At 42.3% G+C, this 26,641-nt stretch overlaps 3 protein-coding genes across 14 annotated transcripts in view; all 3 read left to right on the forward strand.

Moving 5' to 3' along the window:
- LOC106590524 (TRAF2 and NCK-interacting protein kinase-like) overlaps positions 1-7,036 on the forward strand; it is a 67,274-nt gene extending 60,238 nt beyond the window's left edge. For 9 of the 10 annotated variants that reach the window (XM_045711032.1, XM_045711036.1, XM_045711034.1 and 6 more), the window contains 2 exons: positions 3,791-3,930; positions 4,054-7,036. In XM_045711032.1, the coding sequence (XP_045566988.1) occupies positions 3,791-3,930; positions 4,054-4,137 (224 nt within the window). In that variant the 3' untranslated portion in view covers positions 4,138-7,036. Of the gene's footprint in view, positions 1-3,790; positions 3,931-4,053 lie in introns of those variants that run through there. The other variant, XR_006762740.1, reaches the window with a different exon arrangement.
- Positions 7,037-8,700: 1,664 nt separating this feature from the next.
- On the forward strand, positions 8,701-26,629 carry LOC106590523 (eukaryotic translation initiation factor 5A-1). Of its 2 annotated transcripts, none has more exons than XM_014181615.2 (8): positions 8,701-8,992; positions 12,419-12,606; positions 13,422-13,526; positions 16,134-16,265; positions 16,353-23,732; positions 25,760-25,873; positions 26,068-26,189; positions 26,329-26,629. In XM_014181615.2, the coding sequence occupies exons 2-5, from the start codon at positions 12,439-12,441 to the stop codon at positions 16,419-16,421; spliced, it is 474 nt and encodes a 157-aa protein (XP_014037090.1). In that variant the 5' UTR covers positions 8,701-8,992; positions 12,419-12,438; the 3' UTR covers positions 16,422-23,732; positions 25,760-25,873; positions 26,068-26,189; positions 26,329-26,629. The 2 variants fall into 2 exon arrangements, with proteins under 2 accessions (XP_014037090.1, XP_014037089.1); XM_014181614.2 differs by lacking the exon at positions 8,701-8,992 and adding an exon at positions 9,751-9,769.
- Positions 23,690-26,629, forward strand: rpl22l1 (ribosomal protein L22-like 1). 2 transcript variants are annotated; one of them, XM_014181610.2, is made up of 4 exons: positions 23,690-23,732; positions 25,769-25,873; positions 26,068-26,189; positions 26,329-26,629. In XM_014181610.2, exons 1-4 carry the CDS (start codon positions 23,724-23,726, stop codon positions 26,471-26,473), a joined length of 381 nt encoding a protein of 126 aa, XP_014037085.1. In that variant the 5' UTR covers positions 23,690-23,723; the 3' UTR covers positions 26,474-26,629.
- Positions 26,630-26,641: the final 12 nt, after the last annotated feature.

The raw sequence follows: 26,641 nt of genomic DNA on the forward strand, positions 1-26,641 counted from the left end.
CCACACCCGTTGCTGACAGGTGTATAAAATCGAGCACACAGCCATGCAATCTACATTGACAAACCTTGGCAGTAGAATGGCCTTACTGAAGAGCTCAGTGACTTTCAACATAGCACTGACATTGGATGCCACCTTTCCAAGAAGTCAGTTCGTCAAATGTCTGCCTTGCTAGAGCTGCCCCGATCAACTGTAACTGCTGTTATTGTGAAGTGGAAATGTCTGTGCGCAACAATGGCTCAGCCCCGAGCGTGACTGGCGAGTGATGAAATAAAAATGGTCTGTCCTCGGTTGCAGCACTCACTACCGAGTTCCAAACTATCTCTGGAAGTAACGTCAGAACAATAACTGTTCGTCGAGAGCTTCATGAAATGGGCTTCCATGGCCGAGCATCCACACACAAGCCTAAGATCACCATGCGCAATGCCAAGTGTCGGCTGGAGTGGTGTAGAGCTTGCCGCCATTTGACTCTGGAGCAGTGGAAACGTGTTTTCAGGAGTGATAAATCACGCTTCACTACCTTGCAGTCCGACAGACAAATCTGGGTTTGGCGGATGCCAGGAGACGCTACCTGCCCCAATGCATAGTGCCAACTGTAAAGTTTGGTGGAGGAGGAAAATGGTGTGGGGCTGTTTTTCATGGTTCTGGCTAGGCAGTGAAGGGAAATCTTAACACTACAGCATACAATGACATTCTAGACAATTCTGTGCTTCCAACTTTGTGGCAACAGTTTGGGGAAGGCCCTTTCCTGTTTCAGCATGACAATGCCCCATTCACAAAGCGAGGTCCATATAGAAATGCTTTGTTGAGATCGGTGTAGAATAACTAGTCTGGCCTGCACAGAGCCCTGACCTCAACCCCATCAAACACCTTTGGGATGAATTGAAACGCTGACTGCGAGCCAGGCCTAATCGCCCAACATCAGTGCCTGACCTCACTGATGCTCTTGTAGCTGAATGGAAGCAATGTTCCAACATCTAGTGGAAAGCCTTCCCAGAAGAGTGGAGGCTGTTATAGCAGCAAAGGGGGGACCAACTCCATATTAATGCCCATGATTTTGGAATGAGGTGTCCACATTCAGTAAATTACCAAAAGTATGTCTACATGTCTCTATAGGTCTTGGATATACAGTGGCAAGAAAAAGTATGTGAACCCTTGGAATTACCTGGATTTTTGCATACACTGGTCATAAAATTTGATCTGATCTTCATCTAAGTCACAACAATAGACAAACAGTGTGCTTAAACTAATAATACAAAAAGTATTGTATTTTTCTTGTCTATATTGATTACAACATTTAAACATTCACAGTGTAGGTTGGAAAAAGTATGTGACCCCATAGGCTAATGGATTCTCCAAAAGCTAATTGGAGTCAGGAGTCAGCTAACCTGGAGTCTAATCAATGAGATGAGATTGGAGATGTTGGTTAGAGCTGTCCTGCCCTATAAAAAAACACTCACAAAATATGAGTTTGCTATTCACAAGAAGCATTGCCTGATGTGAACCATGCCTCGAACAAAAGAGATCTCAGAAGACCTAAAATGTAGAATTGTTGACTTGCATGAAGCTGGAAAGGGTTACAAAAGTATTTCTAAATGCCTTGATGTTTATCAGTCCAAATTGTCTATAAATGGAGAAAATTCAGCACTGTTGCTACTCTCCCTAGGAGTGCCCGTCCTGCAAAGATGACTGCAAGAGCACAGCGCAGAATGCTCAATGAGGTTAAGAAGAATCCTAGAGTGTCAGCTAAAGACTTACAGAAATCTCTGGAACATGCTAACATCTCTGTTGACGAGTCTACGATTTGTAAAACACTAAACAAGAATGGTGTTCATGGGAAGACACCACGGAAGAAGCAACTGCTGCCCAAAAAACAACATTTCTGCACGTCTGAAGTTTGCAAAAGTGCACCTGGATGTTGGCAAAATATTCTGTGGACAGATGACACTACAGTTGAGTTGTTTGGAAGGAATACACAACACTATGTGTGGAGAAAAAATCCACAGCACACCAACATCAAAACCTCATCCCAACTGTAAAGTATGGTGGAGGGAGCATCATGGTTAGGGGCTGCCACAGGGCCTGGACAGCTTGCTATCATCGACGGAAAAATTAATTCCCAAATTTATCAAGACATTTTGCAGAAGAATGTTAGGCTGTCTGTCCTCCAATTGAAGCTCAACAGAAGTTGGGTGATGCAACAGGACAACGACCCAAAACACAGAAGTAAATCAACAGCAGAATGGCTTCAACAGAAGAAAATACGCTTTCTGGAGTGGCCCAGTCAGAGTCCTGACCTCAACCCGATTGAGATGCTGTGGTATGACCTCAAGAGAGCAGTTCACACCAGACATCCTAAGAATATTGCTGAACTGAAACAGTTTTGTAAAGAGGAATGGTCCAAAATTCCTCCTGACCGTTGTGCAGATCTGATCCGCAACTACAGAAAATGTTTGGTTGAGGTTATTGCTGCCAGAGGGTCAACCAGTTATTAAATCCAAGGGTTCTCATACTTTTTCCACCCTGCACTGTGAATGTTTACATGGTGTGTTCAATAAAGACATGAAAACTTATAATTGTCTGTGTGTTATTAGTTTAAGCAGACTGTGTTTGTATATTGTTGTGAGTTAGATGATCAGATCAAATGTTATGACCAATTTATGCAGAAATCCAGGTACTTTCAAAGGGTTCACATACTTTTTCTTGCCACTGTATATACCTCTCTTTAGGATGGTGACACTTCCTGTTTGTCTTTATGTACATACATCAAATACTTTCAAGTACTTGAGCTGTGCTTGATTAAGTTACCTCTGTGCCATGGAATAGTACCAAAAGTGTACGGTCCAAGATAAATCAAGCACCCTAAAGTATTTGGCCCAGGTCTATTAACGACGCCCATCACATCTAATTACAAAGCTCAGGGTTAGGTTTAGTTAGTGATGGGGAAACCAGTATCCTATTGTTTTAATGTCCGGTCAAGCTTCAGTTTGTCTTGTCTGTCTGATTGACTGTTTTCATTTGGCTCATTCTGTCTCTGTTTGAAACACTGTGGGTTTGTGTTGTTGTGTTTTGAGACTGTACTCAGTCCTAGGAGCTTCTACCCCTGAGTTTATATCTCCTTCCTTTAAAAGGCCTCTCAACCTCGGCCCCAACACACAAATACTATATAAACATATACAGCCCCAAGCCACCATGACCAATACAAACCAGTACATACACACACACACACACATACACAGAGACAGGACCACACCGACACACACACACTCACTCCAGTCCGTTGGCCAGCCCACTTCCTGAGTACACAGGACCAGGATGACAGAACTGGGAGGTACATTCACCCAACTATCCTTATGATGCTACTGCTGTAACCATCCTCATAGTCATCAGTCACCTGCACAATCCCTGCTACAGTATTACCACCCAGGGGCAGGGTTACCATCCTGTAGAACCACCAAACCAGAGTCATCACAGTCAGTAGACTCTCAGATGGCCGTTTCTCCTAGTAGCTCTCTGCGGTTCACTTTGACTCTCCCCCCCATAACTCTGGGGATCTCTCCTACTAGCGTTGTCCCCTGGGTCCGTATGAAACTGCCCCCTCCCCCTCCCCCCTCAGGGTGGATAGCTCAGGTGTTTGACTTTTTATCCGCCGTTCAGATTTAGAAACAGAAACTGCTGCAATGATTTCCTCCCGGAGGCGTGGCCTAGGGGTGTGATCTGTGATTGGGTGACTGGTTTGAGTGAGTGCTCTCCTGTCCAATCCCCTGTCTGTGTGTCCCTGTTCTTCCCCCAGCCTACATCCACTCCAACCAGATCATGGGCTGGGGAGAGAAGGCCATTGAGATCCGCTCCGTGGAGACGGGACACCTCGATGGAGTTTTCATGCACAAGCGAGCTCAGCGACTGAAGTTCCTGTCGGAGAGGAACGACAAGGTGTGTGTAAGCACAAACACATGTATACAAGCTAAGAGCACACACACAAGCTGCAAGAAATCCTAAAAATATAAGCCAACATACATGCTAACCTTCCTCATTATGCTGTGTGCTTGTCTGCAGGTGTTTTTCGCCTCTGTGCGTTCCGGCGGCAGCAGCCAAGTCTTCTTCATGACCCTGAACCGGAGCTCTATGATGAACTGGTAACCCTGGCAACCCCTCCTCCTTACTTCTTCCCTCCATACTGTACATACCTAACCAGAGGTCAGGGTGGAGGGATGAAGACAGAGAACTGAGACAGACGAGTGAACACAGAGCGGCTGGCGGCTCAGCAGAGACGGGAGAGAAACAGTCTCCCATCCAACTCCCATCCAGGCAGACATCTGCAGTAGCAACCTACAACCACAAGAGGAGCCAGAGAGGACAGCAACTGTCCAGATCACGCTCAGACAACACTCTTTCTCTCTGTTGTCTTAGTTTCTCTCAGGCTCTGTCCGAGATGGCCCCCTATTTCCTACATAGTGCAATACTTTTGGTCAGAGTAGGCATTTTGGACATAGCCTCAGTGTTTATCCCAGGTGTTTTTGTTTTGGGAGGTAGTGACAGGATGTGCTCGTGTAGTCTCCCTAATGGGGTCAGGGGTCAGCGACCAAGGGTATTGTCATGACCCCTGACCTTTGTGTATATCTGGTAGGGGTGAGTGTAGATTCCTGACTGCTGGAGCAGTTTAAAAAATATCAATATTGTCACCAATGGTCACCAAAAAAATGATACTCTTGGCATAGATGCCATTCTTGTTCTAGTTCACCTGTGCTCCCCACTTTCTCTGCGAATGTTCTATTTGACAGTCAATCTATTTGCCGTATTTCTATCGTTACACATTTGTAAATGCCATATTCTATGATCTGAAACAGACCTGCTTTCCTATCGGACACTCTTCCACTGAGACAGAACAACAGAGGACAGACAAAAGAAAGACAAAGGATGATGAGAGACCGAGAGCAGTCTGAGTTTTAGTTTATCTTCCTCTTGAATTTCAGCCTGTTTTGGTGGGAGTTTTGGCCTTCCATGGTGACATCACTATTTTTGTAAATTAGTTAGACCAATAAGAAAGAGTTCCAATCCTTTCTGCCAATAGCAGCTAATTTTATGTTTCCCCCTCACCACTCAAACCACTCCCAAACAGTGCTAGAAAATTCTTGCTTAAGAAATGTTTCTTTTTTTACCATTTTAATAGAAAACAATCAGTAAGGTACTTAATTGTTACCCAGAAATGATTTGATATGGAGATAAAAATGGCTGCATTGGACAGACGTATGGGTTGGTTAATGGTCAGACTTCTTCCTACATGCCACCTCTTTTCTCCAGCTCTTCCCCTGTCTCCTTTGGTTCACCTGGTTCTGTACATGGTGCGTAGTGACACATCTCTCCCTGTCTCTGTTGGTTCACCTGCTTCTGTACATGTGCATAGTGACACCTATACTACTTGTCATCATCAATCCTGACTTCTAAACTAAGGCAATACACAGGTCTAACTGGAGAGATGCGTGGTTGGAACGATTAACTTTCCAAAATGAGACCCACCATGTTAGCGTCAGTCAGGACCTTACACTGGGGTTGTTTAAATGTACTCAAACTAGCTTTAGACGGCCAGGTAGAATGACCACACTATGAATCTCCACCATTAAGTTGAATCACATGTAGTCTTCTAGGATACAGTGTCTGGCTCTGTAACATAAGATCTGCCAAGGTAGTTGGTGAAAGTGGAGGAGGGTGTCTGTGTGTACTGAACCAATGATGATGATTGACTACTGATGTGGCGTTGTATGTAACACAGGGTAATAGGCATGAGCCTACTCCATCCACTAATCGCTCACCTCTTCAGTCGTCATAGATCTGAAAGGACTGGATAAATATGTGTGACCGACTGGTGTATGAACCTGGGTTGGCAGCCATCTTGCTTTTTCATATCTAGTCCTGTCAGATCTGTGAACACTGCAGGAGTATAGGTTAGAGAGAAGGGGGTTGATTCCAAGAAACCGTAGGAGAAATATGATTAAGCATTTCATTATATCTGACTGATCGTTTAGAAAAAGACAGCCATCATGTTCATACTATAAGGCTTTCTACAGAATAGAGAAAATGGTTTAAGGGATTTGTAAAATGTTTTTATCGTGGTATAATTTGTATTTACATTTTTTGTAAGTATCAGAGTATGTGTGTGCATATGAGACTTGTCTTCCCTGCTAACAGTACAGGATTAAACTCTGCCACTGTTAAGACCGTCAGAGCGTTGAGTGACTGAGTGTGTGCTTTCATCTCATCTGAATCACTGGGACCATAACCCCGCCCCCAGACTGATACTCCACTCCACTATGTGATGTTGAAACGTAACTGTCCTTCCTTGTACAGACATGATTACAGAGATGTCCTCTACTGCATTACTTTACTGTCTGGATGTCTTCTTCTGAAATGTAAAATGCACAGCAGCACCATCACACACTGTTGGCCAAGTCATTCCCTCCCTGCCAACTTTGTCTCCCATCTTGAGCTCCCTAACACACACATTATTCTATCAGAGGTGCCGGTACTCAAGCTGTAGCAAATGAGAAGAGCCTGATCTCTGTACCAGTACCGGTCAGCACCAGCCCACTTCAACCACTGGTCTGAGAGCAGTTCTCCAGTGTTCTGTTCTGGTTGTCTGCATGTAAAAGTGTGGAGAGAGCAGATCAGGACTGACTGCAGAAGACCTTCTCACAGCTTCTTTAGACTTTTTTTGGCCTCAAAGCTCACATCACAAATATTTGTTTTTCAATTAGTGAGGAGAATTGTATTAAACATTGATAAGGGAACACAATGTTAGGATGGTATCTGTACACTGGATCCTAGCGTCCTTACAGTGTAGCAATAGAGCTAACGACTGACTTAATGTTCTGACACAGAGGGAGGTAGTGTGTATGGCTGATGAGCATGGATACATGTGATTACTGATGGTGATTAATGTGATTCTGGATGCTTTTTGTTTGACTTTTCAATGTAACCTACTGACACACACACTTCATGTTTCCAAATGACAACATGCATTAAAGATGTGCTGTGTGAATGACTCATTTCTCCTAATTAAATTATTGGGTTGTGAGCCTATATTCCCTCTCATCCAGTGTGCTATCTTCGGCAAACAGGCTCCTTTAGTTCAATATTGGGCTAACGTCCTAACATTACTTGTAGTAGTCCAAGGACCTTACATGTTCTGTTTAGAGGTGAATTGGCTCTGGCAGCCAAAACAGCCAAATACTCTATCTAAATGTGAATCGATTCTCAATTGCGGTACAGTCCTAGAAACATAAAATACTCTACTTTCATATCACATCAGAATTTCACAAATTCTAAAATATACATTTACTGTACACCAGTGGAGGCTGGTGGGAGGAGCTATAGGAGGATGGGCTCATTGTAATGGCTGGAATGGAATAAATGGAACGGTATCAAACATAGAAACCACGTTTGACTCCATTGGAGATCTCACTTGTTCATTTAAGGAATGGCCTTAAATTAACAAACTCAGCCCACCAGGGGCACCGGGCTATGCAAGACGAACTCAATTAATCACAAAGAAATCCAGAATTATAGCCAAATTGGTAAAAGGCTTCAGTGTGGTTAATGCGTGAATTCTGTGATGGCCCTGTATCTACTCATCTTTTTAAACCCCCAGTTCCAGCTGTGTGTGTGCAATTTGCTGCCTCTATCACTACATTTACAATCCTAAAACATAGCTGCCCCACTACATGGAATTCTATGGCTAAGCTTCCAACATTCTAATGTCAATGGCAAAATAATGGTGATTTTGTAAATAATAGTTGTAGCTGACGCTTTCAAAGTTGGTTATATTATATATAATTTGAAAGGTAATTTCATGACTTTCAGAACCACTTATCAAACAAAGTTTAAAATGTATCAGGTTTCAATTTTTTTAAAGCCGTTTATACAAGTAATTTTGATATGTATCCTAGAGGTCAAAGTCCTTTTGACCTGAAAATTCCAAAAACGTGTCTGATGGATAGCTGTGACTCTAAGCTTTCCAATTATATATGACCAACGGATTTAAGTGAGCAATAACGTGTTATGTACTGACATTGTTTGTCATAGGCTAAAATACCTATCGGAGAAATGAAATTAATAGTGCTAACCTACAGAAAGTTACAATTGCTGCACTGCTTTCAGACATTTTCCAACTCTAGGGTCATATATGTTAAAAAAAAAAAATCACTACGAGACTTCGTCGGCCCAAGTGAGCACGACCGAACCACCCTGGCTCATGGACTAAAGGCTTGCTAATTAGCTATCTTGGTCTCCAAACACTTGTGTGTGAATGGAAGGACGCCGCAAGCGGGTCGTCACTGAAAACAAATACTGTTGGCTGCAACTGCGTTAGAACAGTGTACAGTAAGTGTATATTTTTAATTTGTGAAATTATTTTGATGTGATATGAAAGTAGAGGGCTTTGTGTTTTTTTGAATTGTACCGCAATTGAGAATCGATTCACGTTTAGATGGAGTATTTGGCCGTAAGAGCCGATTCGTCTCTAAAAGAGCATGTAAGATCCTTGGACTATAAGGAGCAAAGTTATGCACCTTTAGTCCATTATTGGGCTAGGGGCTACTAGAGACAAATTTTTTGGACTACCACTTTAATGGAAACCATATAAATAACCCTCCCTATAGGCATGCGTTTCCACTTGATAGCAGTCAGTCAAAACTGACTGAAAAACTAACATTTGCTTTTCGGTCTTGAGGTTAGGCATAACGTTAGCAGTGTGGTTATTTGACTTATTTTACCAGAACTTAACTGTGAACATTCTCAATTACAGCAACGACCTAGGGGATAATAAGGGGGATGAATGAGCCAATTGGAAGGTTTAGTGTTAGGTTTAAAATCACATTAGGAGAAATGTATAAATAGGCGGGGTTTATGATTTGTGGCTGTGGTAACTTGTGACGATCCTACGGATGCCGCAGTAAAATTGGTCGCGCTTGCGCAGTCCCGTTCCTCTTTTTCCTGGAAGGTAAGCGTTGCATGGCGCGTGCTACTGTTCACGGGGCAAAACATACAACTTTTAGTAGTTAATGTCAGTTTATTTTTGACTGGTCATATTCGTTTTAGGTTTTGGTAGTCGAAAGAGAAGTGAAAAGGTCGAAATGAAGTTTGTTTGCTGAGTGTAGGTGCTCTCAGCGATAGGGTGTGGGTCCCATGTTTCACGTTTCTGTATCCACGGCTCTAATGAAAAAGAGGCATGAGGCCTTCCGCGCGTTTGTTGGAAGTTGTTAGTCATCATGTCTTGCTAGACATACTAGCCTAGCCAGCTAGCCAAATGTTGACAACTCCGCTAGGAAAGCTAACCATGTTGTAATGTACTTTGACGTGAGACTTAACAGGCGCGTAGTTGTGTAATTACTGAAATTGTAACTTTCTGAAAATGACCATTTCTGTTTAGACAAAACATTGTTTTGGTAATCGCTAACTAACATTAGCTAACTGGCTAGGTAACAATGTGTTCCTAATCACTAACGCTTGCTAGCCATGTCGTAGCTGACTGGCTACATTTAATGAAAGTTCGTTGTACAAATATGGGGACGTTATCTACATTGGCATGGATTAAATGCCAACTACTTAAAATGACCCGCACGTTGACAAAATGAGCTTTCCGGCAACAGCATGGAATAGTCATTCTAGCTAACAGCGGCACGCTAAACACTTTCAATCTAGCTAGCCAGTTGGATAACACGTTACCGCTTCTATTTACAAACCAACGAGTCGCTTAATAGTTTAACACTCAAAATGGGTATGTATGTCTTTATAATCCGTAATCGGTGTTAGTGTATTCGTCCAACTTGTTCATCAACAGGCATGGTTAACTAGTTACCTAGCGTGTTGCCGGGCCTGGACGAATATCTTGTTAGCCTCTTTACTAACCTAGCCAAACTTGTCAGAAGTTGGCTTAACGGTATCGCTGGTACTTGTTTATCATTAGCTAGCTGACGTTAGCGCAGGGGAAGTTGTCTAGCCAACAGGGGCAATACATGTTGTCCGGTCGGTTCCGGGCCAGGCCTCTCCGTTATTGACCAGGGCACTATGATGCGGCAGGTTTATTGCGCGGCGAACTCCGGTTCTGCCTCCGGAGTGAAGGCGCAGGCCAAACTGGGACACGTGGACAGGGCGTGGGGATGTTTAACCAGACGAGGTCGGGCCCTGGTCGTCTCTTTTCGTCTGATTTGTCGAATAATTGTGTTAAGAGTCACCCTTAATATTGTCTGCAAGCTTTCCACTGGTGCTGGGACGTCCATTCCCACGTCTTCATCGTCCACATCACGTGTGTAAACTCAAACCACGGAGGGTCGATTGGATGCAGGTTTTCGCTACTCGTACTTGATTGATGAAAAAAGATCACTGATTAAGGAACTCCTCTCAACTGGTTGTCTAGGTCTTAATTGAAAGGGAAAAGCCAGCAGACACTAGGCCCTCCATGTGATGAGTTGGACACCCCAGCTCCACATGTTGGCTATGACGTAGTCCCCACTAGCCATGGATGGATGGGTGTTGTAAAGTTTAGTCATGAAGTCGATGATATTTAGGAGGATGCGATTTGAAAGGGTCAGGAGCCAAATGCTAAGTAATTTCACTTAACATGCTTTGCAAAAACTAAGAATCCTGGCTGTTTACATGGACATGTCTCAAATCAATCAACTTTGATAAATGCAGAAAATCAGTAATCTAAATAAACGTTCTACCAGAGCAGCCATGTTTATGGGAAACCAATTTGATTCTGAGTTCGGACATATACAGTTTGTATGTAAACTATTTCTAAGACGCATGCCTCCAATTTTTCATAACTCACTTGTGCATAACACCTTAAGCAGACCGACAGTGTCATTGCATCAAATGCTTTGTAATAAATTGTCAGAACTTTTTTCATTATGTAACCCAAATTTTTTGTGACTGTGTGCAACAAAAGTTAAGCAATCACCCTTTGCTACTGTTTCGGTTTAGCCTACGCTTACTATTTGATTGCATACTTTTTGGATGAATACAATGTGCGCACCACTCAGAACACACTGCCTCTGCAACACAATGCTCCGAAGGCAAACGCAACACTCCATTGGAAATAAATGTACACTAAACTAAAATATGAATGTAATGTGTAAATTGTTGGTTTCATGAGCTGAAATGAAAGATCCCAGAAATTTTCCAGCCGTACAAAAAGCTTTCACAAATGTTTGGCACATATTTGTTTACATCCCCATTAGTGAGCATTTCTACTTTTGTCAAGATAATCCATCCACCTGCCATGTGGCATATCAAGATGCTGATTAAACAGCATGATCAATACAAAGGTGGACCTTGTGTTGGAGACAAAAGGTCACTCTAAAATGTGCAGGCTTGTCACAACAATGCCACAGATGTCTTAAATTGAGGGAGTGTGCAATTGGCATGCTGACTGCAAGAATGTCCAACAGAGCTGTTGCCAGATAATTTAATGATGATCTCTCTACCATAAGCTACCTCCAACATTGTTTTAGAGAATTTGGCAGTATATCCATCCGGCCTCACAACTGCAGGCCACGTTTTATGTCGTGGAGTTATGGTTTGGGCAGGATTAAGCTACGGACAACAAAACATGATTGCATTTTATTGATGGAAATTTGAATGCGCAGAAATACCGTGATGAGATCCTGAGGCCCATTTAAGAAAATATCTGTGACCAACAGATGCAGATCTGTATACCCAGTCATGTGAAATCCATAGATTAAGGCCTAATGTGTTTATTTCAATTGGCTGATTTCCTCATGAACTGTAACTCAGTAAAATCTTTAATTTGTTGCATTTTATTTTTGTTCAGTTTACTTCTGGTGTACCAAACCGTAATGATGCTGTCTAATCGGTGCTGCACATACGCAGATCAACTACACTGCAGGAACTCTGATTTAAGCTGTTAACATGTCTTAATGTTTCAGAATATTGCTCACAAAACCAGGTTTTTAATCGGCGTATGCTTACTTAGATTCTGACCGTGCTCCGATTTAGATACGCAGAGTAAGGCGTTTGCATAATAATTGCCATACACGGCCTACTGCCATCAGTTTAATATGGAATTATTAATGTGCGTGTTAACACTCATTGGCCCTTTACACCTTTAGAACTTGCTGTTCTTGAGCTGAGCTATGCGTGAGTCATTTCTCTGGTATTTTAAGTGTTGTGATGTCTTTCAGAAGGTCAAGAGCGGACTGAGTTTTGGGACTGTATAGTCAAAAGTTACATTTCTCCAGTACAGACCAGTGGATGTATTGCCAGTGCGGTAGCTCGATCAGGGATGTTTTTCCTTATTTAATCAGGGTTTCTGGACTTTTCTGATCAGTATTCATGCATCATTGAATTCAACTGGCACTGCTGTAGCTGTAATTGCTTGTTCTAACCTATGCATCTTCCCCTGCAGTGCCCCTAATCCATCGCACCATGGCAGACACTGATCTTGACTTCACCACCGGAGAGTCTGGCGCCTCCGCCACCATTCCTATGCAGTGCTCTGCCCTGCGAAAGAACGGCTATGTGGTGTTGAAGGGACGCCCTTGCAAGATCGTGGAAATGTCCACCTCCAAGACAGGAAAGCACGGACACGCCAAGGTAGGGGATTGACTGGACATGCATACAAATACCACACTCTAGGGATGCCCATGGTGGAAATGTCCCGCAGTATTGGGGAATTTGGGTGGTCTGACATTGGGTGTACATTATTATTATACCTTTATTTCAACAAGGAACACAGACCGAGACCAAGGTCTTTTTTTACAGCTGGGCCCTGCGTATACATGATTCACATACAGTTTAGGTACAATGATTAAGAAACTACAAGACAAACAAAATGATCACAGAAAAATACAGCAGCAGATTATTACATTTACACAGGTTATTCCCCTAACAGCACAAGAACTTGCATTACCCGAAACAGTTACAAGCAATATAAAAATCCTCCAATAAATACTTAATGGGCAAGGGGGACAAGAGTCAAGTTTAAGTTTAGTCTGCAGGCTATTCCATAGGCAAGGAGCGTAACAGGAAAAGGCAGCCATACCCAACTCTGTGGAAATCACATGGGCCTCAAGTGTAATCCATGCTTGAGACCTGGTTTTAGGAATTCTAATTCTAATATTGATGAGTGATAAGGTAGTTTATTCAAAGTGCTTTATAGACAAACACGAGAGCCTGTTGTTCTCGTCTCATGGACAGCGTAGTCCAACCCACATTTTGATATAAAACACAGTGTTGAGTTCTGTAGCTAGCACATGTAATAGTACATGCGTTGTCCACATCTGTAGTAATTGACCCATAAGTGCTGTCTGAATTCTCCAATCATAACTTTTGACTCATCAAATTAGGTTTTGCTTAACATGTTATGACAATGCTATTAGTGGTGTAGTAAAACTCCGTCCTCTCTTTAGGTTAACATGGTGGGCATTGACATCTTCACCAACAAGAAGTATGAGGACATGTGCCCCTCCACCCACAACATGGACGTGCCCCACATCAAGAGGAATGAGTTCCAGGTCAGTGTGAGCTCCCTTCCTGCCCAGTGAAGATTTTCCTATGCCACAAGGGTTCTCTTATCCAACATGTTCTCACATAATTAGAATACCAGTTAACCTCTTGCCTACTAATTCAATAAGGACTTGACTAATTCTATCAGGACACTACTCTTCTAGAGACTAGCAAATCCACTTAACACTGCAGTCACTGTCTGGTGTCAATCCAACCACAGTCTGGGATAATAAGGCTAGAAACTCCCAGAAGACTGCCTGTGTAGTTCTCTATTTGGGCAGGTCACAATGGTTTTTCAGCCGGTCAGTGTGTATGGGGACTAGTGAGAACTGCTGTCATCCTTGTCCAGAGATGTACTGCTCTGAAGTAGTTGCTGAAACATTGGGAAGTTGTTTTCCGGTTGGTTACATTATCTGGGGGAAGACCTATGTCACAAAGCAGGATGAAATGCGTTGGTGTATGAATGCCCTGACTTCTGCAGAGGCCGTATCACAGTAAATGCTACGCGGCCAATGCAGACGCCGGATTGACCACGCAGAGCCTTTAAGGTATGGTCAGTTGGCTGCCTCAGTGCTTCTCACTCGTTCTCGGTACTTAATATAAACACATTTGATCACATATTAAAGTGGAACTGACAGCATTATAGCAAAATGAAGTATTTAAAAAATCTGTTCACATAAACCCCCAGGAAGAATGACAAGCTAGCACTTAGATATGGTCATCTTGATAAATTAGAATGTTTGAGAATTATGTATACTAAGGCATTTGTGAAAATTCTATAGCAATATAGAATGGGAAAGCAGCCGTGCATTTGAACAATTAAGACACTGCAGCCAATAAAACCTAAAGCGCCCGTCTCGTCCAGTACTGGAGTCTATGCAGACCGGTGCACCATAGCCAACCAGAGCTACAGTAGACCTTTATGCAAACAAGCCATTTGCCACAGAAGCCTGTCATCATTGTCTTGAACTGGACTGTGTTTACAGGCAGTTGGGCCTGTCATCATTGTCTTGAACTGGACTGTGTTTTTTACAGGCAGTTGCAACAGCACAACATTAGAACACATTCACCAAAAGCCACAAAATACACTTGAATGTATTTCTGCAACTATGTAAATACCACCTTAGTCATCTTACATTTGGGAACATGACAGTCCTAATGATCAAGCAACCATAAAAAGGTAAGCTCTCTCTCTGTTATGCACACCAACAACAAGATCAACAACTAATGCTAGCCAGAGCAAGATGAGCTAAAATCTAGCGAAGGAACATTACATAAACCCTGTCAAACTTTCTGCTAGTTGGCTGTCCAAATTTGCGCTGATAAACAATGGGGAATTGTAGCTTACTTGTCCTTCTGCAGCTTGGTTGCAGGCAAGCTAACTGGCTACAGTTGACTGGCTTGTTAGCTAGCTACTTCCAGACACAAATGAGAGAACACCTCACTCTGACCATTCTTCTTGCCGTAGCAGAGCTGGTTAGCTAGGCTGTTTACATGTTATCTGTTCTTGACTGACTTTTTTTGCCTACCTTTACTAACACCGGTCATATTCAGTTGGTGTTGCGCGTTGGTAAATGAATCAGTTATTCTGCGCTCTGGAACACGAAGAGGACTGTGCTGGTATCGGAGCTGATAGCCAGAGTGAATTTGCCAACGAGAAAGATATGCTAACTTGATAAGTTGTTCAAGTTGTTGCTCACTAACCAAATGATACCTGCATATCTAGCTGTGTATATCCACCGAAAAATGATACAGGGGGGGAAAGTCAGTCACTCAATGACATGACATCCTCCTAGCAGCTAGCTAGTGTTAGGCTCTGTGTTTAGCTTGCTACATAAATAGATACGCTAGCCACGTTATGACTGCCTTATGATCATTGCCCTTGCTAGTTTTATTGTATTGACATTCCCAGCCTTAGTTACATTCATCAGTTTCTGTCCAAAATATTGAGTCATGGAAACTGAAACCGTGCATCCTGAAGAGGCAGCAAACATTCTACCAGGACAGCTGTGATTTACAACCTGAGCAATATGTTCTGGACTACCCAGAAATGTATTGGTGAATTATATTAATCATGCATTGAACTGCATCCATCTATTCTGCCAGCAATGCCTTAGTGTAAGTCATGGAATGTTGAGTGAAATATATCCTTTTTTTAAAACCTCTTATAAAGTTGGTTTTGTAGCATAAACTGGGAATTTAATATTTGACAGATTTTGATTCTGTTTTTTCATATCTGCAAAGTAGTTAACGCTGTTCCACGTTTAATGTGACTGTAAATTGTTTGTTTGCTCACACTGGTTGGCATTGGAGCGTTCCCCTGTGTTAATGCACTGTTTCTAATGCAAGACGATCACTCAGCACTGCACCCAATACCCGTGGCGTGAGTGTGAATGGTTCTTGACCCAGAGATCTCCTGGAGATGGCCATTACACCACAGTGACTAGATCACACACTTGATGTGATGGCTAACAAAACAAATGAACACACACACTTCCCAACATGCTCACCTCTCACACATCGCTTTCTGATCTGCACGGTGACTAAAATGAAGACTACCTGGAATGTGCCTTCATGTGTCCGACTGAAGATTTAACATGCGTTTGTGTTTCCAGCTGTTGAACATCACTGATGGGTTCATGTCCCTCATGGGTGACAATGGAGACGTGAGGGAGGACCTGCGCGTGCCTGATTCAGACCTGGGAAAGGAGATCGAGCAGAAGTTTGCCGCTTCAGAGGATATCCTGGTGAGTGTGTGTGTGTGTGTGTGAAGCTTGACCAGTTTGTTTTGGTTAGTGGTGGTCTTAGCCTTAACCAATCATATCTGTCTGCAGGTCTCTGTGCTGTCTGCTATGGGGGAGGAGTGTGCTGTGGCCATTAAGCAGATGACCGGTGGCAAATAGAAAGACAGGACTGACCTGCCCAGGCAACAAACTCCACCCACAACCAGTCTCTAGTATTCTTATTGGTTCTTCTGTCACCAAAGCGACGGCCTTCACAGACAACCTCAATCATTCTGTTGTGATTACTCCTTTGTTTTTTGGTTTCTCTCTCTCTCCGACGCTGTCGGACTGTCCCAGCGTTACTGCGGCACGCTCGCTGTGTTGGGTGGCATTCTGCCGGATCACTGAGGTTTTGTTTAGTTCTACATAATCTACTATATAAAGAAAAGTACTTATTGGTGAAATATAGATTCTTTTTTTGACTTCTTCCTCATTCCTGTTTATTTTTGCCTTCGAGATGTTTGTCTTGCCACATACATTCCTGAATGTTTAAAATAATGATGGGATCCAGCTTTTTGTATGATAATTTTTTTTATATTCCTTATAATTGAGCTCGTCTGATGCCTTTTTAGAGGGAGGGGGGAGCTGTTTGAATGGTGGGAGGAGGGGGGCTTGGGGCCCCTTTTACTGACATTGAACTACGTTAGGGTTGTCCCTCTCTGGCTGCCATACTGCTGCTTCCCAGCATGGCCTCTCTGCTCTGGCTGATCAGACAACTGATGCTTTTCTCCCAAACCGTGGGAACGCCGGTGGCTAGCACTTAACAAGCAGTCTTAACAGTCCCACTCCAGCATTTCAAAACACTTCGATATGAAGAAAGAACATTAGAGAAAAGATGCTAAATATGGAACCAAACTTCAGTGATTTTTCTCTTGTCAATGCCGCTCTGTCTGTTTAGAAAGCCGGAGGGCCCATTGCGCTTGCCTATCACCATGGCAACCTAGCCCCGCCCTGGGCATCCCATAATAGTCGGAAAGAGTGAGGCGTTGGTTGGTGTGGCAGCGTAGAATGTTCTGGAAGGCATTTTGCAGTGAGGTGTGAGGGGCTCGATCGGGCGGGGGGGGGTGGAGTTGCAAACTTATTTTGTTCACTCGAGGCCTTTGTCACCTGACTGGAGATGGCAAAAAAATAATAAAGTTAAAACAAATAGAAAAAACGCTTTCTTGGTGGTGGTTCTGTGTTTGTCTTCACACTAGAATGTTTCACTGTCCAACCAATGCCGGATTCTGTTGAAAATAATGACACAGGAATGGATAGGTTTCAGCTTTGGTTGTGGACTCTGCACTGTCCAAGTTGCCTGGGACCATAGTATATCAGCATAGTATATCAGTTTGATCCCTGGCAACTGACACATTGGTAACGTGACTTCAGCTCCCTCTGCACTGGTCAGAGAATAAGTCTGATGAATCAGAATGGTGGAAGTTGGAAAAGGAGATGAAGCCTCTGCACTACTGAGTTGCACTTCATCAGTTCTTCACTCCCAGCCTTAAGGGCAGTTCACTACACCAGTCTTGAAGCACTTGTACAGCCTTCGTTTGATACCTGTTTTTCACAAGTTCTTATAGGATTAGATGAATAGTAATGGAATGAATAGAATAGACGACTCATTGACTTGAATGGGGATCCCCGTTCTAGTCATTCTAGTTCTATGCATCCTATCCCAATAACTTTTGATAATCTGGACCCTGATACCCAGTGAAGTACACTCACTCCACTGCTTCCTGTCCTTCCAGTCTCATGCCCAGACCGGGATTACACGGCAAGCTGCAGTAGCAAAGCACTGCAGATATCACCAGTGGTCAGGGCTCAGCTGAGGTTCAATGACTGAGTGAAACTGGCTGGGTTTGAGCCAAGATGAAGCCGTATCCCTGCAGGGGCCTATATGGCAGCTAGAGCCACACCCTTCCTGAATGCCTGACTGCAGTGTGAAGACTCCGTTCTCGTCACACAACAAGCCATATCTCATACACAACTCATCTGCATGCTTGAGTGGGGGGCATCAAGGCTCTCAGAAACCAGGACAATGAGTCAGATCAGCCTTAACACTAAACTAGTACAAACACTTAGGCCAGTTTATTAAGTACACCACCCTGTTCATGAAAATGGATCACTCTTGCAGAGAGTCATGTGGCCATGGCTTGCTATATAAAGCAGGCAGGCATCAAGGCATGCACTTACTGTTCTATATAATGGGCAAATAAGCGGCCCACAAACATAACTGCGCAGTACAACAGTGTTGTGCAGAACGGCATCTCGAAACGCACAACTTGTCGATCCTTTTCACGGGTGGGATATTACAGCAGACGACGACACTGGGTTCCACTGCTACCAGCTGAAAACAAGAACTGTCTCCAGTGGGTACGCCATCACCAACACTGGACAACTGAGTGGAAAAACAAAGCCTGGAACATGACAGCGAGTTCAGTTTACTTGAGTTGACAACACAGTCCCCAGACCTCAACCTAATAGAACTCCTTTGGGATGAAATGGAACGGGCTGTATCGGTCTGCTAATACAGAGTAGAAAAGACCCAGTGCATTCATTTTGTGATTGCCACGGCTATGTCATCAACACAATGGAGGGGGAAAAAATCGAATGATTTAAATATTGAACGTGAATGCGTTACAGAGAGAAACAAAATGGTGCCGTTTCAGGTCATATTGCAAACAATGCAGGCATTAGGGACGGGGGTGTGAGCGTGTTGGTCGGGGCAGAGGAGATGTAGTCGTTTGTGTATGTAAATTGTAAGTTGTTTGTACTTATAAGTGGGATTAAAATGTATTTTAATTGTCATTTTGTCAATAATCTACAAAAAAATCATGTTAAAGTGGAAGAAAAATTCTAACTTAACCCCCTAGAGTTACTTGAAATTGAGTTACGTAATACAAAAGTCCCGATCACAATCTGTCTAAACTAAAGAGTTGTTTTTTGTTGTTGCATGGACTGTGTTTCACCAATGGTGACCTTCCGTATCTGCGGTGTTTGTCAGACCATGAGACATCCCAAAAATCTGTCTTCTCACAAACGTCGGTAGCGCCCAAACGGTTTACCCAGTGATTGACAGATAAATGCAGGAGCTGTCTTCCAAGTCAGTCCATTAGACTATGTTCACTGAAATTCACAAATGATATGATATAGAGACTTAGTTTATACACATTTTTCATGACTTTTAACCAAATGTTCTTGACTTAATATAGCCAACATGAAAAAGGTCAAGCATTATTGACACTGGAAAGCTGTTTTGTCTGATCCCATGTAAACCTACCACCTCCTGCCAGCGTGCCTTGATCAAGGCACTTAGTCACGTGGTAAACCCTCCATCTGGATAACTTGTGTGTGTGCAGGTTTGGCTTTTGATCCAGCCCTGAAACACCCAAGTCTGCTTATCAAGGTCCTGTTGATCAGCTGATGTTTAGGCTACAATGTGGTTAGACCAGGGCTGGAACAAAAGCCTGCACACCCAGTAGCTAACCTGGTGGATGGTTGCCACCCTTGATATAAAATATTCCAACCAAATAGGCCCACCCACTTGTGAGCCAGGCCCAGCCAATCAGAATTAGTTTAGCCAATTGTACTCTCTCAACTTAAGATATCTGTGGCATTGTGTTGTGACAAAACTGCACATTTTAGAGTGGTGTTTTATTGTTCCCAGCACAAGGTGCACCTGTGTAAGGATCGTGCTGTTTAATCAGCTTCTTGATATGCCACCTGTCAGGCGGATGGATTATTTTGGCAAAGGAGAAATGCTTACTAACATGGATGTAAACATTTGTGCACAACATTGAGAGATAAGCTTTTTGTGCATATGGAACATTTCTGGGATCTTTTATTTCAGCTCATGAAACATGAGACCAACACTTTACATGTTGCGTTTTTATTTTAGTGCAGTATAAGTATCTTTGCTGACGTGGGCATGTTTTCAATATAGACTCCTTTTGTCATACAGTATTCCGTATAAGGCATCCAGACCTTATGAAAGTTACCCAGGTTACCCTTAAATCTGGTAATAAATCAAATCTAGTGATACATAACTTGACATTGTGGGAGGATGGCCAACCTTCCAATTAATGGCACTCCATTTCTTAGCTGCTATAAATGCTAGGTTACACAGTTTCTTCTGATAATAGTATTCAGTATCAACATTTCTTGGCTGCTATAAATGCTAGGTTACACAGTTTCTTCTGATAATAGTATTCAGTATCAACATTTCTTGGCTGCTATAAATGCTAGGTTACACAGTTTCTTCTGATAATAGTCTTCAGTATCAACATTTCTTAGCTGCTATAAATGCTAGGTTACACAGTTTCTTCTGATAATAGTCTTCAGTATCAACATTTCTTAGCTGCTATAAATGCTAGGTTACAGTTTATTCTGATAATAGTCTTCAGTATCAACATTTCTTAGCTGCTATAAATGCTAGGTTACACAGTTTCTTCTGATAACAGTCTCCAGTATCAACATTTCCAAGCAACCAAAGACAGGGAGAATCTGTAGATATGCTGAGAGAAAATAACATACTCTTTGTCAGAATGTATTAGCCTTCACAAGAGCATAACATATGCAAATATGTCCCCTTTTGTGTTTTACACCTCCAGCATAAGAATGACATTTCTGAGTGCATGATATTCAGTTTCACTGGCTTATAGTACGTTCTATGAATGGTCTTAAACTGCATTAGTTTATGTCTGAGATGATATGAACATGACTGGGCATTCTAACATATCTGTATCCATTCATCATCATCAATAGTGTCTCCCAGTTCTTCCTCACATTTTGGTTTATCAGGAAAAGCCTCCATCAACCCTTGATACAGTTTGGAAATCAACTGTAGAGGTTTGTCAGACTGCCTTAAAATAGTTCCAGTCTTTGAAGCTTCTGGCTTGTCCAGTGTTTGCTACATAGAGAATAGTGTTGCATCTGCAACAGATCACCTCAGCATCATCGCAGATGGGTCTTTCCTGGCTGAGACTCCTGTCACCATCTGATCCTGCTCAGATGAGGAATGACAGAGTTACCTTGATGTACATTTCTACATTATATTATCCAATAATAGAATCAATAGTTTAATCATGGAAATTACCATCAACTTAAGATAAAACTTTGTATCCATTCACTGGTTGATATAATATAAAAATTCACCTGAACTCCGTAAACGTCTTCCCTGGCTGTCTTACCCTGCTGGGACACCTGTCACCATCTGATCCTGCTAAGACATGATGACCATAGTGTTGTGTACTGACTGCACCATGACAGTGAAGCCTGTACAGCTGTTATACTGTGTCAGTATGAAAAAAAAGTAGGGAATTAACTAGGGAAACTGACAGCTCAATAACATTACATTGCTATACTGACTAATAAAAACTGACATTGCACTTTCAAAAAATGTCAGAATATCAGTCTTCAATTGGCTGCTGGTTTCATCATTTGATTCAGGTCTACTGTGATTGAGGCCAAAATAATAGCTAAAGTCAGTGAGCTAGCTAACGTTATCCAACTTTTGTCTAACTCCAAATGGTACATCAACTGGCGAAAACTAGCTGTGTTAATTTACTTCTGTTGAAATGAGACAAAACAAAGACTACAAACCATTTCCAGACACACTACAGCTGTAAAATACTGCTACTGACAGATAGCTAGAGATGAACTGGTTGTGGTAGCTACTAGCTAGCTAGTTCATTCACTTCAGGCAGAACTTCAGGCGAGAGGGGATGAAACATGTAATGCATTAGCTTACATTACATGAGTTACATTAAGTCAGCACTGGGAATAAATACTTTTTGTTCCCCTGTCCCAGGGAAAGTTGCAACCCTGCATTTTACAGTATTACCTTAGTGCCTTGTTGCATACATATGCACATTTTAATTCAGTATATTTGTATTATTCTTTTCACTCATTATTTTTGAGTCTACAATGTTGTTCATCCATCTTCAATTCTCCAATCACAGCCATTGAACTCTGTAGCCGTTTTAAAATCACCAATGGCATCATGGTGACATTCCTATGCAGTTTCTTTCCTGTCCTGCAGCTCAGTTCAGAAGGATGACTGCATCTTTGATATGTCTGGGTAGTTTAATAAATTAATTATTAACTTGACCATGCTTAAAGAGATATTCAATGTCTGATTTGTTATTGTTCTAATTCGGTACTTGACTGAGGGACCTTACAGATGTACGTATGGGGGACAGAGGAAGGTGTAGTCATTCAAAAATCATGTCAACCTCTATTATTTTACACAGATTATGTGATTTGTTAAGCCACATTTTATTTCTGAACTAAATTTAGTCTTGCCTAAAAGGGGGTGAATACTTAAGCAACGGCTATTTTAGTTTACAATTTGTGTTAATATGTAAACATTTGTAAAAAATGTTCTTTTCATGTTGACATTATGGAGTATTTTGTGTAGATCAATGACAACAAAATGCAAAGTGGCAGTCAGCAGTTGCTACATCAATTTGACTTATAAATTAATTATATGTTCCCATTGATTCTTTAAGAATATATGCCTTGTGCATAGTTCAACTGTCATAATCAATCAGAACCCAAAATATAAGCTTGTTTTACTCCAATGTTTGTAAACAAAGAAAATGTAAACAAACTATATAGCCTCAACATGGTTAAAACTATCATTTTGATATCATGGCCGGCCAATCCTTGCATCCATAGCTTTGTATATGAACTTGAGAGTGAATAGATTTCTCCAGCCCTATCCCTCATCTTTTTACCGAACCAGGGTTGGGGAGGCCTCTGTTATTGTTTCTACTGCCTGAGTGCCCCTTTACATTTCTATCCCACTTTGTAAGGCAACAATGTGAAAAGGTTAAATTAATGGGAGACTTTCTATAGGCACTATATAGAAGGTTTTGATCAAAGAAAGATCAAATAAGGTGTGTGAGCTTATTGGTCACTCATGCATGCTTGTGGTCAGGCTACTCAGTAAGCATATTAGCAACAATACAGACCTATTACATCAGTAAATCAACTAATCTGCTTTTCTACCTGTCAATGATTGACCACTCTCTCATGCTGGGTCTGGGTGGGTGCTGTCTGGCTGCTCTTTGGACCCAACAACCAATAATAACCAATGAAGCCCTCCATTTTTTCAAACTAATATAGCAGTACAGTAGATTTATCATAAGATATACAAAGCAAAGTAAAAAAAATTATCATACAGCATTCAAAGGCAACTTACCGAAAAATAGTTCATTTCACAACTATATACCACCAGTGATTTATTGAAAGTATGGGAATAGTATTTCATTCATTTAATTCATCAGTGTACTGCAGTCTACAGTACAATATCCCAAATTCCAATTTGAAATGCCATTCCTGAACAATGACCAAATTAGGCAAAGTGCTTACGTAACAACGTTACGAACACCGCGCCCGACTAACGCAACTTCCTTTCTACTCCGCACACTCAAGATGGCACCGGTACGTGAAAAGAGCTCGCCAGAAAAACCCTTCTTATCATTATTAATTTCACTTTTACTTAACAAAATGTGCACCACTTTACATCAATATGTATTTCTGGGGTTATGTGATTAAATAAAGCAAGGGACTATTCGCCATTCATTTGGCAGCAAGGCTAAGCTAGCTAGGCTTGCTTAAGGTTAGCTAGCTAGCAGTACACGTGTTCAGCTTCAAAGTTATCATTACTGTAAATCAGCGTTTGCCAAACTCTGTCTTGGGGACCCCAAAGGGGTGCACGTTTTGGCTTAGCACTACACAGGCACAGCTGCGTGAAGATGTTTTGAGTTGGGGGTGCGGATAAGTGATAATGTATTCTATCACCGGATTTGCCGAGTGGTATACAGTTTCATCAAGCGTTTTTTTATTTAAACAAATGGGGGTTAGACGAATTTGGCCTTTTTAAAAACCCATTTCAAGCATTTCTAATTCATTTAGGCCTACATGGCAGGAGACTTTTCTAATACTACACAAGTGTGGCTAATCGGACACTGTCAAACAGAAAAACTACCTAGGCCCAGATTCCCAAAAGCATTTTAGGCTAAATTAATTGTTAGAACCATAGGATCTTATTCTAAGAAAACATTTTTTGCCTTAAAATGCTTTTGGGAATCTGGGCCTTGGTCTTGACCTGGCCCAGGGCCAGTAAAAAGGGACACACAAATTGGGCTCTCGAGTGGCACAGCGGTCTAAGGCACTGCATCTCAGTGCAAGAGGTGTTACTACAGTACCTGGTTCGAATCCAGGCTGCATCACATCCGGCCATGATTGGGAGTCCCATAGGGCAGCACACAATTGGCTCAGTCGTTAAAAGAACAATATTAGGAGGAAATAAATATTATAGGCTACTAAATCAACTTTCCAGTGGTACTGACTCACCCAATGAAGATAGCATGAATATGCGTAGCCTTCTCACCATACCAGTGATGGTCTCAAGATAGGCCTTTGAAAAAGCAGTGCCGTTTGTCAGTTGTTGAGAAAAAAGTTGTAACTTCAACTGGCAAATGTCTTTTCCGCAGTTGTAATTTGCTTTCCAAACATTTCCTGCGATTGTATTTTGAAAGGGCTTTATCTGTTTACTGAGTGATGAGAAGTACAAACCATCAAACAAAAATGCCATTCAATTCAGGACTGACAGCCATTTTGAGCATACCCATGACTTTACCAGTAAAATTACCAGGGTGAGGTTCCAAACCCTTCCCAGCTAGCACATTTGTTTCCTTGAAAGTAGTGGGAACATACATTTTTGGTTTCCCATTGGTTCTGGGAACAAAGCCATACGTTTTATGACCGTTTAATAGTTTTTTTTTTTTTTAACCGTTCGGTTAACGGAAGTAAAAATTTTGCCAGTTTAGGGAATGTACATTTTTAGGTTGCAGGGAGGTTCTGAGACAGTTTTTCTGTTTTCCTGGGGAGTTTTATTAACGTCAAGTTTTGTCACATTTTGATTATTTGAATCAGCTGTGTAGTGCTAGGGCTAAAACCAAAATGTGCAGCCCTCGGTCCACCCCAGCACTGATTTTGAGAAACGCTGCTCTAAAGTAATTTCCGAGCATAGATTCAAGAGGTTTTCCCAATTTAAAATATTTGTTTACTTTATAAGTATACATTTGGGATCCTCTTCACTTGCAATGGCATAAATAAATTTGATCTAACTTTGGATTGAGGGTCAGTGTGAATGAGATCCACTGTGCCTTATAATAAAGGGGAATTTGCTATTCTCATTCCACGGCGGGGTGAGTGTCTGCAGGATTTTGCTCCTCGTACTTAAGGTGAATTAAGGTCACCAATTAGTAAGGAACTCCCCTCACCTGGTTGTCTTGGTCTTAATTGAAATGAAAACCCAAAAACCAGCAGATACTAGGCCTTCTAGTTTAGAATCGGGAGGAACATTAGATTGAGGAATGCCTGTCATGGCGATCAGAATCACATTAGAATCATTCCTGTCCTTTATATTTCTATGATCTGAATGCCATGGCTGTTTTCCCTAGCTAAAGCAGAAGAAACAGACTGTGGTCAAGAGGACCAAGAGGGGGGTGTCCTGGAAGTTCACCCTTGACCTGACCCACCCTGTGGAGGACGGCATTCTGGACTCGGCCAACTTCGTAAGTTACTGGCCCTGCTTCGCCTGACACCACCGGGCTACCGCCCGCGCTCCTCCTCATCATTAAACAGGCTAGGGATATTATACTTTATTATTGTGTTGTGTTTGCCTAACTCTGTGTGTGGACTAGGGTTCCATTCCCTAGCTCAAACCCTAGGGTTCTCTTCCCTAGTGTCACTGTGCTCTGTCTAACAGGAAACATTCCTCAAAGAGAGGGTAAAGGTCAACGGCAAGACAGGAAATCTGGCTAATGTAATTGAGATCGCCCGCCTGAAGAACAAGATCAACGTCACATCACAGAAGCAGTTCTCTAAGAGGTGGGCTGTTGGTGTCCGTAGTCTACTACTCAGCATGCCTTGTTAACCAGGAGTAGGTTTGACCCTTTAGGACAGGTCTGAAGTGTTCTTCTCCCCTTCTTTGATGTCAAACTCATTATCCTCTCCCATTGGTCCACAGGTACCTGAAATACCTGACCAAGAAGTACCTGAAGAAGAACAACCTCCGTGATTGGTTGAGAGTTGTGGCGTCAGACAAGGAGACCTATGAGCTGAGATACTTCCAGATCAGCCAGGAAGAGGAGGAGTCAGACAATGACGAGTAGAACCAAGCTCCGCACACCTGCCCCGGACTGGAGACTGGCCGGTCCCACACACGTGTCACCTGCGTGTGAGGGAAAGTCGTTTGTGAGAGACCTTTCTAATTTTCAGTGGATGGAGTCTTGAGTCTTGATAGGATAATAAATGAGGTCAACAAAACAGCCCTGGTGTGT

The sequence above is a fragment of the Salmo salar genome, chromosome ssa29 (assembly GCF_905237065.1).
Source record: "Salmo salar chromosome ssa29, Ssal_v3.1, whole genome shotgun sequence".
NCBI lineage: Eukaryota > Metazoa > Chordata > Actinopteri > Salmoniformes > Salmonidae > Salmo > Salmo salar.

Coding starts and splice junctions, on each gene's coding strand:
- rpl22l1 (XM_014181610.2), top strand. Junction 25,874..26,067: donor TTCTGGACTCGGCCAACTTC/GTAAGTTACTGG, acceptor TCTGTCTAACAG/GAAACATTCCTCAAAGAGAG. Junction 26,190..26,328: donor CAGAAGCAGTTCTCTAAGAG/GTGGGCTGTTGG, acceptor ATTGGTCCACAG/GTACCTGAAATACCTGACCA.
- LOC106590523 (XM_014181614.2), top strand. Junction 13,527..16,133: donor TCAAGAGGAATGAGTTCCAG/GTCAGTGTGAGC, acceptor TTGTGTTTCCAG/CTGTTGAACATCACTGATGG. Junction 16,266..16,352: donor CCGCTTCAGAGGATATCCTG/GTGAGTGTGTGT, acceptor ATCTGTCTGCAG/GTCTCTGTGCTGTCTGCTAT.